The sequence below is a fragment of the Corythoichthys intestinalis genome, chromosome 10 (genome assembly GCF_030265065.1).
Source record: "Corythoichthys intestinalis isolate RoL2023-P3 chromosome 10, ASM3026506v1, whole genome shotgun sequence".
Lineage (NCBI taxonomy): Eukaryota > Metazoa > Chordata > Actinopteri > Syngnathiformes > Syngnathidae > Corythoichthys > Corythoichthys intestinalis.
Window position 1 is genome coordinate 17,664,498 of NC_080404.1, and position 13,875 is coordinate 17,678,372.

At 41.4% G+C, this 13,875-nt stretch overlaps 1 protein-coding gene across 2 annotated transcripts in view; it reads right to left on the minus strand.

The window, feature by feature from the left end:
• Window positions 1-5,647: 5,647 nt before the first annotated feature.
• The window catches only part of slx4ip (SLX4 interacting protein), a 57,386-nt gene continuing 49,158 nt past the window's right edge, over window positions 5,648-13,875 (minus strand). Inside the window, exons 7-8 of one of the 2 annotated variants that reach the window (XM_057848321.1) lie at window positions 7,564-7,670; window positions 5,648-7,487 (exon numbers count right to left, since the gene is read on the minus strand). In XM_057848321.1, the coding sequence (XP_057704304.1) occupies window positions 6,845-7,487; window positions 7,564-7,670 (750 nt within the window). In that variant the 3' untranslated portion in view covers window positions 5,648-6,844. The remainder of the gene's footprint in view (window positions 7,488-7,563; window positions 7,671-13,875) is intronic. The other variant, XM_057848319.1, reaches the window with a different exon arrangement.

The window sequence follows — 13,875 nt, forward strand, 5'->3', positions numbered from 1 at the left end:
TTCAGCTTAACATATTTTACAGACGGCTATCCGGTATATTTCTATGATATTTCAAAATACTTTGACATGTTGGCTTTGAGCCAGCAGTGTTTGCAAGACAGCAGCCGTCACCGTGTTGCTTCTCGCCATATTTTGATTATGTCATCACGAGAGGCCTAAGGTTATTCACACTATTGGGTGGTAAAAGTTCGGTCTTCAAAACATTTTAACCAAAAACCGCATAGTTAGCTATTTTCGGCCGATAGGTTTCAGTCACATCTCTAGTCGCAGCACTTCCCCTAAGTTGTGTGCCACCATTTTGGCTGTCAAACAAAATAAATACATAGACGCATTGCACTACACATTTATTACACTCTTTAAAAGTTCATAATTTTTTGCGGCTTTTGACATAAGCTCAGTCTGAAGAACATAAAATTCAGAACCCAAATGTGCCAACAATGAACAAATTCTAACGGTTGCCAGGACCAAAGTCAGAACCCCCTCGTTTTTTTCAAAATTCGTAGTCATTTTTAAAACAAAACTGCCTACTTAAGAACAGTGTACTGTATTTTAATAACTTCCTTTCACTAACAAGCAATCTAATGCGTGATTTTTCCAAACCAGAATCTGATTAAAGTTAGTTTCCTTAGGGTCTGTGCGTTACTATTTTTTTATTGCCTCTATTTTGTTATTGCCTCAAGATGTATGTAGAATGAAGAATATTGTAATCATGTACGAATAGTATTTTGAATAGCCAATGTTAGAAAGGTTCGTTTCCATGGTATCCGCTTATAGTTACTTCCTCTTTTGGTCTCAAGTCACACACGCTAAGTGTTTTGGGACTGAGAAAGACGTGACGAACGCGGGTGCAGATTCGAGTCGAGTGCAGCCACCTGTTGAGATGTTCTAGGAAATGTTGATTTATGTGCGTCCATGAATAGATGTATTTTTCCTTCATTCTAGAGGGTTCCGGTGACGGGTTGAAGCCGCTACATGCGCGGCCGCTTCGTAGCCTTGCCGTTGCAACGGCGGGTAGTCGGCGAGCTTTGTTTACATCCTATACGTGTTGCACATTTATGCCATGAGGTGACGTATTCGTTTAGCATCTTTGGGATGTGTTGTAAGTCTGATTGAGTGTAAATGGCTTGGTTGCCACCACATTTTGTGGATACATTGACCGTGTGTTTTTACGGCATACTTCCGGGGTATGCGCACGCATTCCCACCTGCCCCACCCTTTGTGTTTATTGCACTGTTTTTTGCACAGTTCATTTGTATGTTGTTGATTATTGTACAGTCAATTTGAATTATTTTACATTGGCACTGATATGATGTTAACCCTAAACACTAAACCGAAGTTCAGAATTTTTCACATGATGCTTAATCTAATCAAGATTAAGCCTTGTGTAAAAAATTCAATTATCTGAAAGTCAATTACATGTGAAGACACTTTCTGTTGTAATTCTCATGTTGAGGCAGCAATGGAAAAAGGTATTCGATAAATTACTTTTAAAGTAAGTTACTTTGATAATAAAGCAATCAGTAAAGTAACTAGATTACCTTTTTTGATGTGTAATCAGTAATCAATTAAATTACTTTTTAAAATAATCTGTGACAACACTGCTTCAGACATCCTAGTTTCGGAGCTATGTACACGTAACGAATGACATACAGGCAAAATGCGGCATTTTGGCAGCAATATGTGAGTCGTTGTAGTATACAGTGGGGAGAAGAAGTATTTGATACACTGCCGATTTTGCTGGTTTTCCCACTTGCAAAGCATGTAGAGGTCTGTAATTTGTAACATAAATTCTCTTCAACTGTGAGGGACGGAATCTAATACAAAAAACCAGAAAATCACGGAGGATGATTTTTAAATAATAAATTCGCATTTAATTGCATGAAATAAGTATTTGATACATCACAAAAATCGAACTTAATATTTGGTACAGAAACCTTTGTTTGCTATTACAGATACCAAACGTTTCCCGTAGTCCTTGACAAGATTTGCACACACTGCAGCAGGGATTTTGGCCCACTCCTCCATGCAGATCTTCTCCAGAGCCTTCAGGTTTCGGAGCTGCTGCCGGGCAACACGGACTTTCAGCTCCCTCCCTAGACTTTCTATCAGGTTCAGATCTGGTGACTGGCTAGGCCACTCCAGGACTTTAAGATGCTTCTTACGGAGCCACTCTTTAGTTGCCTTGGCTGTGTGCTTTGGGTCGTTGTCATGCTGTAAGACCCAGCCACGACCCATCTTCAGGGCTCTCACTGAAGGAAGGAGGTTGTCAGCCAAGATCTGGCGATACATAGCCCCATCCATCCTCCCCTCAATACGGTGCAGTCGTCCTGTACCCTTGGCAGAGAAGCAGCCCCAAAAAATGATGTTTCCTTCTCCATGTTTCACGGTTGGGATGGTGTTCTTGGGGTTGTACTCATCCTTCTTTTTCCTCCAAACACGACGAGCCGAGTTTAGACCAAAAAAGTTCCATTTTGGTCTCATCCGACCACATGACCTTCTCCCATTGCTCCTCTGAATCATCCAGATGGTCAGTGGCAAACTTCAGACGTGTCTGGACATGCACTGGCTTCAGCAGCGTGACCTTGCGTGCGCTGTAGGATTTTAATCCATGACGGCGTAATGTGTTTCCGATGGTTTTCTTCGAGACTGTGGTTCCAGCTCTCTTCAGGTCATTGACCAGGTCCTGCCGTGTAGTTCTGGGCTGATCCCTCACCTTCCTCATGATCACTGATGCCCCACGAGGTGAGATTTTGCATGGAGCCCCAGAACGAGGCAGATTGACTGTCAACTTGAACTTCTTCGATTTTCTATTAATCGCTCCAACAGTTGTTACCTTCTCACCAAGCTGCTTGCTTATTTTCCTGTAGCCCATCCCGGCCTTGTGCAGGTCTATTATTTTATCCCTGATGTCCTTACACAGCTCTTTGGTCTTGGCCATTGTGGAGAGGTTGGAGTTTGTTTGTTTGAGCATGTGAACAGGTGTCTTTTATACAGGTAACAAGTTCAAACAGGTGCAGTTACTTCCGGTAATGAGTGGAGAACAGGAGGGGTTCTTAAAAAAGAACTAAGACCCGAAATATTTACTTGTTGGTAATGTATCAAATACTTATTTCATGCAGTTAAATACAAATTTATTATTTAAACATTATACAATGTGATTTTCTGGATTTTTGTATTAGATTCCGTCCCTCACAGTTGAAGAGAACTTATGATACAAATTACAGACCTCTACATGGCTTTCAAGTGGGAAAACCAGCAAAATCGGCAGTGTATCAAATACTTGTTCTCCCCACTGTAGCTATTTGTTTAAAACATTGAACTTAAAGGTGTTTTTTTCTGTATGTTTTTAGCCATACAGGCATAGTTTACAGATGTCATCACCCACCGACTGCTTAGAAAATACAAACAATTCAAGCCCAACAAACATAAATGTAGACTGGTAAAGATATTTCGATAGCATTTACCAACATAATAATGGCCCATAATTTAACAAGAAAATATACCGTAATCAAGAAATCCAAGGACCTTTAGACCCTGCATCTCCAGTCATATTTCCATACGCTCATATATCATAGTTCTTTACAGGGCATCTGAGGCACAGTTGCTAGCTTGAGTAATCCTGGACCTAGGAGTCAGGGGTTTGATTCCTGGCTACGACAGCCCACTGTTGATGTGTCTTGGGCAAGACACTGAACCCTAATTTGCCCTCAGTGGGTTGGCAGTACGAAAATGCGGTCTAAAAGTATTCCCAATTTACCACTTTCATGAATTCAAGAATACAACTTATTACTGCCAAATGCAGAGGGCAAACGTCAAGAACAGTTCTAAATTTGCCTAAGACTAGATTTCTAGCTTTCTAGCTGTACCTCATACCCACTGTGAAGTATGGGGGTGGGTCAGTAATGCTGTGGGGCTGTTTCGCTTCCAAAGGCCTTGGGAACCTTGTTAGGGTGCATGGCATCATGAATGCTTTGAAATACCAGGACATTTTAAATCAAAATCTGTTGCCCTCTGCCCGAAAGCTGGAGTTGGGTCGTCACTGGGTCGTTCAGCAAGACAATGTCCCTAAACATATGGACAAATCTACACAGAAATGGTTTACCAGACACAAAATCAAGCTTGTGAAACATTATAGGAGAAGATTAGGTGCTGTTTTGTTGGCAAAAGGGGGTTGTACAAAGTATTAACACCAGGGGTGCTAATAATTGTGACACAATTATTATGATGTCAAATAATTATTTCTTTATGTGGGATTTTTTTCCCCACTGAATAAATGCACTTGAAGGTAGGATTTTTCTCTTTTTTTCCATTAAGATCCCATATTATTTGAATTTTTAAAAAAAATATTAGAAGCTAAAAAACACATCTTAACCAGGGGTGCCAATAATTATGGAGGGCACTGTACCGGTAATCCCCGGTTTACGAACGAGATCGGTTCCTGCGCTGGCGATGTAACCTGGATTTCTGCGCAAATTGGAATTAACCCTTTAAATACCTCAAAATACTCTCTAAAAAAAAATAATAATAAACTATCCAAAAACACACATTATATGTTGTTGTACTGTCCTCGGCAAGACATTGGAACGAAGTCCAAGCTAGACAACAAAAATGATGCTGTCAGACATCCGTGTGGTTTGCCGACTTTATTCAGCTGCTCATGACATAAACACTAGCAGAATGAAACTAAAATTAAATTTTAATCAGTCTCATCTTCAATAACAGCAATTCAAACTGGTGTTTACAAGTAGCTGCTGATGGAGCAATAACAAACGATTAGCATGTATCAGTTAGCAGCCGCACATCATCCAAAACAATCACATTAATTCGCCCTATGTATTCGACCTCAATTGAAAACGCACGAACAGTACAAAAGGGGTCATGGTAAATGGTGTTATACTTATATAGCGCTTTTCCACCTTTCAAGGCGCTCAAAGCGCTTTACACTATCTCACTATTCACCTACTGGTGCCGCAGCACCAGGAGCAACATGGGGTTCAGTATCTTGCTCAAGGATACTTAGGTGAGTTCATCAGGGCGAAGAATCGAACCCACAACCTCTGGGTTGGGGGACAACTACTCTACCATTGAGCCACGCCACCCCGTACAATTGTCGCATCTGGATGCTTCACAAGCAACAAATGTGCGCGCAGGCTATCACTTCTTCACTTGGCTGCGGCCTTCCTGATATCTGCATGCAGTGTGTGGGATTGGCAGTGTGTAAATGCTCTCGCATGCGGAAGTACAACCTGCTCTACGCTTCCTGTTCCAAAATAAAAGCGTAAATCACAAAACAAAAGTCAACGTTAAAAAAAAAAAAAAAAAAAATGACGAGACAGGTGTAAATTCATCCGGGGGACTACTTGTACAATGGTGGTATTAAAAAAAAAAAAAAAAAAACATAAAAAACAAGTTTTTTTTTTTTTTTTTTTTAAATTGTGAAAAAAATTGGACGGTAAGAAAACAAATTCGATATAATAAGATCTATAATATAATAAGAAAGAATATAATAACAATCATAGGATATACTGTATTTATTAAGATCGCCCGTCCATGTGTTTGATGGCCAATGTGGCAGATGTTTCTCATTGGGATGGAGTCGCGTGACAATCATGATGGTGAAAAATCTCCATAGCAACCAACAGTCTAAAATGTCTTTTGTTTTTATGTAGCTGTAAGAAATCATACATTATATAATGTATAAAGAATTTTGTGTGTAATAAAAAGAAAAAAGAAAAAAAAGCTCTTAGGCTCTCAAGCTTGAAAGACTTTGGGGGGTTGTTATGCTTCTACAGTTTCTGTAAAGGATTAAGAACCAACGTGAGAGATTATCACCACCTCTTGAAAACAATTTTAAAACATAAAACCTTTAAACATTTGGAAGAGTTACTCAAAGATTTCATCTTAGTTCTCTGTATTTTAGCTCCTTGTGAGGAAGCCACCACTGATCCGACAGTTAGTGTTGGACAGACTTTCCCAGTGAGCATCGGACTTCTGGCCCGCATGAGCGGACATTGAACAGATCTCAATCATATATCACCGAGGTTGTTTTCCAGCGACAACTGAGCAAATTGCGGGACTGTCAAAGACTCAGTGTTTTTTCCCCCCTGTGGAAAAAAATGAATTATTCAGATCATAAAATGTCTGTCCAGTAAAACCAAGGTTTATTAAAAGAGTATATTATGAGGTGACGTGTCATCAAGTAAAACATTGCCAAATAAACTGCCAATATTTCAGATCTTTGCATTTATCAAAGTCAAAAGTGAGAGGCTACCTTTTCTCACGCTGCACAATGTGGTGAAGATGCTTCAAATTTCATGCGCTTGGATTGTAAATCGAGAAATGAGCATGAATGGAAATCATCTATGAATGAAAACGCTCAAAGAATTAGAAAAAAGAAAAAACAAACAGATGAACTAGAGCTGGAAAGAGCTATCAATCAGAGCAGAGCTTGAGCGGGGAAAGTGGACAGTTTACAGACACATCGGAGCCAGTATTTCAGCCTAAAAGCCATGACGTACTGCGTGGCTCCTGCCTGTCTGAAATCCCCGATCTTTAACACAAAACCCGAGTCTAAACTCCAATTAAGGGTTTTCGACTTTCATTTGCAAGCCTCACTTGACCACCGCTACTTATGGGTGGAGGCGAAGTCTGTTTCAAGTATTTGACAAAACATAACTCAAAACTCTCATGTATCAATTATGTGCTCTGTACTGGAGCTGCATGTGTGGCTTTGTGTGAAAAGAATAGACATTGTAGTAAAAGGCCATGTGTGTGTTGCAATGACACCATTTCGTATGTATCTGGATGGCGTCAGGCATTTTGACGTTAAGCACTCTTGTCCCCCTCAGGACCTCTTGAGTCGTAATCTGGAGGTTCTGGGCACATTTTGCCTTTGCTCTGGCTCGCCTGTGGATCTGGAACTAATAGAGGAGCGGGAGGATGCGAGCTTGACAGATAGGCCCCTCCGACTTGCGGCCAGCCTGTTTTGCTTCGTCTGTGCTGTGTTATTGCTTGCCAGGGGGAGCCTCTGGTCCCGTTTCCCTGTAGTAAGCAGCTCCACTTCCACTGTGGTTTTCTTGTACTCGGAGACCGGGAAAGCCTTGGACGTCAGCTCGCTTTGGGCTGGAGGAAGAGGGTCGCGTTGGGATATTTGTATGGACTGAGGTTGCGTTGCGGCCGTAGGGCTAGCGAGGCCTGTCCTCTTGGCCTTAAGTGGGCGAGGGTCTTCTGAATCACTGGGTTTGGTCCTCTTACTCCGCTTGCTTCCTGGAAGGATTTCATGTGGGCGCAAACCTACTGAGGGCAGGTCTGGAGAATGAACAGCATTTGAGCTTGCAACCTGTTGCTCCGTCTTTATAGGTGAAGTCCTCCCAACACCTGTGACACTGTCCAAGGACCTTGTGTCTGGATTTCTGAGCCCACTTTGGTCTTCAACCTGGGCTATTTGCTCAATCTTCTGCTCTTGCTGGACATTGACGTTTTGGGCTCTGAACAAGACAAGCAGATACTCCAGCGTCCTGTCTGACCAAGGGGTCGGAAAGTTCTGAATTAGATCATACTCACATCTTTTGAAGCGCAGTCTTCTTTATTTTTGCGGCGCAGTTGAAAGACTCTTGGATTTCTCTGTCTCTGGAAAAATATTCCGATTTGCTTTGTTCGCTCAGCTCGGTCTAAGAGGACAAACAGAATCCATGTAAACAAAAAATATTATCCCTGGCATCCTTGGGAAAGTTTTGGCTCCACCGCAGACAGCTGTCATCTTCTGGCAGTGTCAGACAACATTCAACAGACTGCAGTAATAACAAAAAAATTTGAACGCAATTAGATTAATCGTAAAGGACTACAATACATGACTCTAATTTGATATACGTGCAGTACATTAAAAAAAGCTTGACATGCTGAGACAAAAGTGATAAAATGTTTACGTCACAACTCACCTCATGCAAATACTGTAATTTGTCCGGTGATCCTTCAAGGGGAAATTCAATTCCCACTCTGATGTATACCTTGTGTGGCTCACCATAAATAGGGCCAGATCCCACATGCAGCGATTCAACCATCATGAAGTAACTGGTGTACTTGTAGTTAAATGTCAAATTGTTCATTTGGAGAGTAAGAATCAAGCTTTTTCTTGGTGAAGAAGATATTGATATTGTAAATACATTGTAGCTTCAGAGTCTTCAGATGAATGTAGATGTTCAATATTCAATGAGAGTTAATTTATCTGTTGTCATGATTTTGGGTCCTCATACCAAACATAAAGCATACTACGTTTAAAACAACATTTTTCAGATCATCACTACTCTATGAAGTGGTTAGTAAAGCGATCAATCCGATATGTGAAAAGTCAATGTGGCGAGTTCTGGCTTGGCAACAGTCTACAAACACACCAGAGGAAAATGATTTGTGACAGTTACATGTAATGAAGGAATATGTGAGTGAGCGTTCAAGCATTGTTCTAAAACGTCTTTTCGGCAATGTTGTTTTTGTTGAATTAAACCAATTCGTTCTATCCAAACGTGCTCATAAACACAAGAACATCACAGATTGAGTCACGGGGTTGGACGCAAAACATCAGTCTTTTCAGCTCCTTCTGGTATATAATGGGTTTTAACTGCCTTTGAATAGGGGACAATGAGCCACATAAAAAAAAAATCTCCACAAAATACACACATAATTCTGAGAAAGGTGTGGGTGCATTCAATTGCCCTGCAATGCCTTGATATGCGATTTTGTCCCATGGCTATGAATAAGTGGCGCTTGAAAATAAACATGAAAGAAAAATCAACAAGAGGCCGATGGGAGGTTCTCTGAGAACATTTTAATTCTTGTCCGTTCCTGTCGGCGGAACTTCAAAGAGTGAGACAAAGGAAGGAAAGATGTTTGATATATAAAGAGAAAGAGAGAGAAGTGAAGCGGGATGGCCAAAGTGGGTTCCTCAGCAGGGGTGTTCAGGAATTGCACTTTGGAGCAACTGGAGAAGTGAGGGGAAAAACAAATGCTATGTAATGTGTGTCAAAAAAAAAAAAAAAGCATTTACAATCAGGAATGTTAGTTCAATTGCCTTTACTGAGGATCTTTAACTCATTTGCTCCCAAAAACGTATAAATACGTTCTATTTTTAATTGTTTCAGAGTCCCAAAGACGTATTTATACGTCTTTTACGTTTTTTTTTTCACAAGAGACATCTCTATGTTCTGATGCAACTTAGCTCCAAAGCACAATGCTGAAAATCCATTTTAAAGCAATAAAACTGGCCACTGGAGGGCAGTAGCGCATTTGGTAAGATCTGCAACCCAATTCAACGGAACGAGCGGCCGGGCCGCACGGCCGGGGCGCCGGCGGAAGATGACCGAATGGACGTCCAGGATTCCAGGCGGCGGACAACCAAGTAGAACAACCGGGAGGGCGCCCGGGATACCAGGCGCTGGACGACCGAGCACAACAACCAGGACCACCAGTGCAGCGGACGATGCCGTTGAGTCCGTGCTGCTCGCCGAGCAGAGCCCACGCCGCCGTGCTCGGCCGCTCGCATCCCCCGCACCCTCCAGTGTCCCGCGACTTAGCCGGAAACGCACACAGCCAAACTAGTTCCGTCCCAGGAACACAAGTTCCCCAGGCGAACTCCGCCAAGAGGCAGTGGTCACCACAAAAGAAAGATTAAAAAAAAAATCCATCTTGTTGAGACAGGCGGCGATGAGGGAAACGTTTACCCCGGCTGTCGCCGCCACAACAGCGTCATCTCTCAGTTCAATAGTTTAGTTATGTGTAAATAAATTGTTACTTTGCTATTAAAAGCTTTATTTGTATTGTTGTTTATGTTATTTTGTAGAAGGAAAACATTATTCAAATGTTTGGGATGTCGCAAAGCAAAAAAATAGCTGTGTTAAAGTCAATGTTTGAAATGTATGCTTTTACAAAAAGGTCAATTTCTCTGTTTTTTCATCAGAAATTGGAAAATTGCTCAAACTAAGCTATTTTCTAATACTGATTTCTAAAGAATGGAAAAAGATATGAACTAATTTTTTTCCTGCTGAAAGAAGAGAGTCTAATCTTTCTTTTGGTGGGTTCCATGTTTATATAGCAATAGAACAGAACCCTTGCAAAATCAGTCAAAATCAAGTAAAACGGCCGGGAGCGAAGGGGGTTGCACCGGTGAAAATGGCTGGGAGTGAATGAGGTAACAGCCCTTGGGCTTGCAAATTCAAAGGAAAACTCAAAACTTGGACCCAAACCTATTTGATGAAGATGATATAAAACAGGCAAGGAGAAAAACAGGAAATTGTCTAATACACAAACCTGCAGGCACACAATGAAACGAACTAAATATTGTAATGTTATAAGCCCTAATCCAATTGGAGTTTTGAAAATTTGTGTTTTTCATTCAAATGCCTAAGAGCGAAATTAGCATGACAACTGTAGAAAACGCTTGATTTGGCAAAAAACACTGCTGCTTTAGAAACTCTCCTGCAGAGAAAAGAGTCCACTGAATCCAACCCTAGCCCATCTAAAGAAGAATGCCCTGTTTGTCTAAGCTCACCACATCTCCGCTACAACAAGGTCCACGAACATGCACGGGCATGGAGTTGTTGAAAAATGAAGACAGTTCTTATCCCTTCAACAACGAGATTCGTGGATACACCCATATTGTATGGATTAACGTAAGCCGACCAGTATGCGCTCACGTTGGGCAAAACAATCGAGGCAGCGACATGAAACGGGACAAAACCACGTGTTATCTCGCCCTGCGCTCGGCCCAGGTGGAGAAAACGCATGTGCTGGTCCCTTGGGAAAGTTGCGGCGCTGGCTGTTGTTAGACTGGAACAACTGTGGCGTGCTGAGGTGATGAATAAACACAAAAGCACATCCAGAGCGCAAAAGAAGTAGGGAGGGGGACTGGAAACACATCTGCTCTGCCTTTGATCCAAACTTCTGCAGCCCAGCACGTCGCTCACCTCCGCTGCCCACTCTGCACCAGACTCCAAAACAACGGCCACAATCCTAAACACTTGCTCTTCCTTCCCATGCTGCCCTACCCACTGCCGGTGCTGACTCACCATAGGAGCGACTCTTTAAACAGGATTTGAGTGGAGAAAGGTCAAGGGAAACTCTCTCAACAAAGTCCTTGTCTCGCGTGCCCTAATAACCGCACTCGTGTAGAGCTTTTGCAGGAATCCAACCGAATAGATTCCCTACACAGAAGGAATGGCTTTCAGTCAACACCTCCAGGCAAGAAATTGAAACTGCTAAAATAACTGTCACATTCTGTGAATCCCTCATAATGAGTGTTACTTTTTTTGGCAGCCATATTAGTTTGAGTCTTGGTCACATCTCAGTCATCTCTCTGTCATACTTTTAGTCCACTTTTAGTCAATGAAAACTTAATTACCTCCACAAGTCAGTAAAACCTACAGAAGGGAAAATGCATTTGTGTCTGTCAGTATGTTTGCTTTGAAAATAACTCAAGAAAGAATAAAGGGATTGTTATCAAACTTACAGGATGTTTGTAATACAAAAAGGTGATTACATTTGGGGGCAATAAGCTCACAATGTCTGAAAAGGAATTTTGCGATAACTTGATAATGACTTAGCTTGTTGAGTTGAAATTTGCAGGATAGGTTATAGGATGAGGGGGAAGAGTGTATATTTTGGGGCATGAGACAAAGATAAAGAACTTGTCTGGCTAGGCAGAGGTCTGCTCTCTCAGAGAGCTCCTCTAGTTTTCTTCTATTTTTAGTAACAGATTCATATTACCGTAATTTTCTAACTATAAGGCACACCTGACTATAAGGCGCCAACCACCAAATTTTGACACGAAAACGACATTTGTTCATAGATAAGCTGCACTGGACTATAAGCCACAGCTGTCCACACTGTATTATGGGATATTTACAGCAAAAGATATTAACCGGTAGCACTTTATTTGACAGTGGCGTCATAAGACTATCATAAGACCAAATGAACCACCATGAAGCTTTGAACCAATTGACTTCAAAGTTTCATTTCTTCAAGAAGCTTCATTTGACCATCACTGCTCCCTTGGGGAGACAGGGTTGCACCCCCGTGAACCTCCTGAGGATAAACCACTCGGGAGGTGAATGAATGAATCACATGTCATGATCTTAACAAAATACTACAATTTTAACAAAATAGAATAGGGGTTAACCATCAAAGAAGAAAAACAAATAGGCTATATGACAGCATAAACATGTGTAACACCCACCCAATTAAAATGCTATTTCATGTTTTTCTCAAGCAATTACCAAAAATATCTGTACTATTGGGTTTGTTGTTTTTTGTGTGTGAATAGGAGCAGGTGTAAAAAAACACATTTGCCCCGAGGTTTCAGACAATCACTCAAAAATGTGTTAATACGACAGATTTGAAAGCACAATAAACTTGCTGCCCAGCCAAAAATCCCTGCATCCCAGCCATGCATCCCATGCATAACAGAATCGTAAACATTAGCATATCAAAGCTACCTTTAGCTTTAAAATAGCAAGTTGCCAAGTAAATACATAGAAGGTGGAAAAGCGCTATATAAGTATAACACCATTTACCAAATGACAAACCTTTTAATAAATTTAACACTCCGTGCACGTCACACAAAATTAGCGAATAAAAATGGTTCAAATACTGCATTAAAGTGCCTGTGACACGAAAAAGCATGTTTATTTCATAATACACGCGGTATTTTATGCCCCTGAATGATATGGACCGCTTGGATGTGTGTGGAAGCGATCGCTATATTTATTTAGTTTTTTGAATCCCGCGCCAGGAAAATGAGTGACTTCCGGCTTCGGTCTTGCATTAAGGAGGAGGGCGCTGTGACGTGTACGGTAGAAGACGTCCTCTTCACGCTACAGTGTACTGTTGTGTATGAGCACGAAGGATTCAGCTGATTTTGCGGATTAATACGTTTATTTTTCGCATCACGCCAGCCCAACGGCTGCAGAAAAATCATTCTTTATGAGGGAGAGGCGCCTTTTTAGAGTTTCAAAAGGTTCCCATTCACCGTGGATATTTACTGTGGGACCATTGGACTTACGAGGAAGTGAGTAAACATCTTGTTTTGTATTATGTAAAATACGAATACAGCGATTACAAAGTAAACACTACAAACTTCCTTTAAATGAAGGACTACTTACGTTTGATCATTGATAGGCATGTAAAAAGCTCTCCTAATGCATTAGCAGCAGCATGTTAGCTGCGTTAGCTCCAGCCGCCATCCTCCGGGGAACGAACTGTAAATTGCTCTCCGCCGGGCGGTTTGCCGTTCCGCTAAGACATTCGATAACCGGGTCGTCATGTCAAATAATCCAGGATAGCTATGTGTGATTTTCCGCTTTGAAGACTTTGAAACATCACTCGGTTCGGGTTAGCATGTCGGCTAGCTGTCACACCTTCTGGTTTGTTTACATTCTCCGAAGCCAGGGAAGGGAAATGACATATGTCCGATTTAAGTGTCATAAAATATCGTTCGGGAGGTGCGACAGTAAAGGTGAAGTCGACAGTTTTGACCATTATGGAGTAATTTTGCCATGTCCTGAATAAATGCATTTTTATTATTTCATATTCCATTCAGCACAAGACTGTTATTTGTCATGACCATGCCATTTATTTAGAAATTGGGGAAAATACTTGGATAAAAAGAGTATCCTGTAAAAATATTGAAGTAAAGAGACAGAAACAATTACATTTTGCCGCTCTCTTCGTCGCGTTTTCCTCGTTGTGAATAGTTCCCCCTCAACGGGCTGACTGGTCCTTCTCAAGCCATTTATATAGCTATTGGGGAAAAATACTTGGGTAAAAAGAATATCCTGTAAAAATATTGGAGTAGAGACACTGAAACAATGACATTTTGCGGCTTTCTTC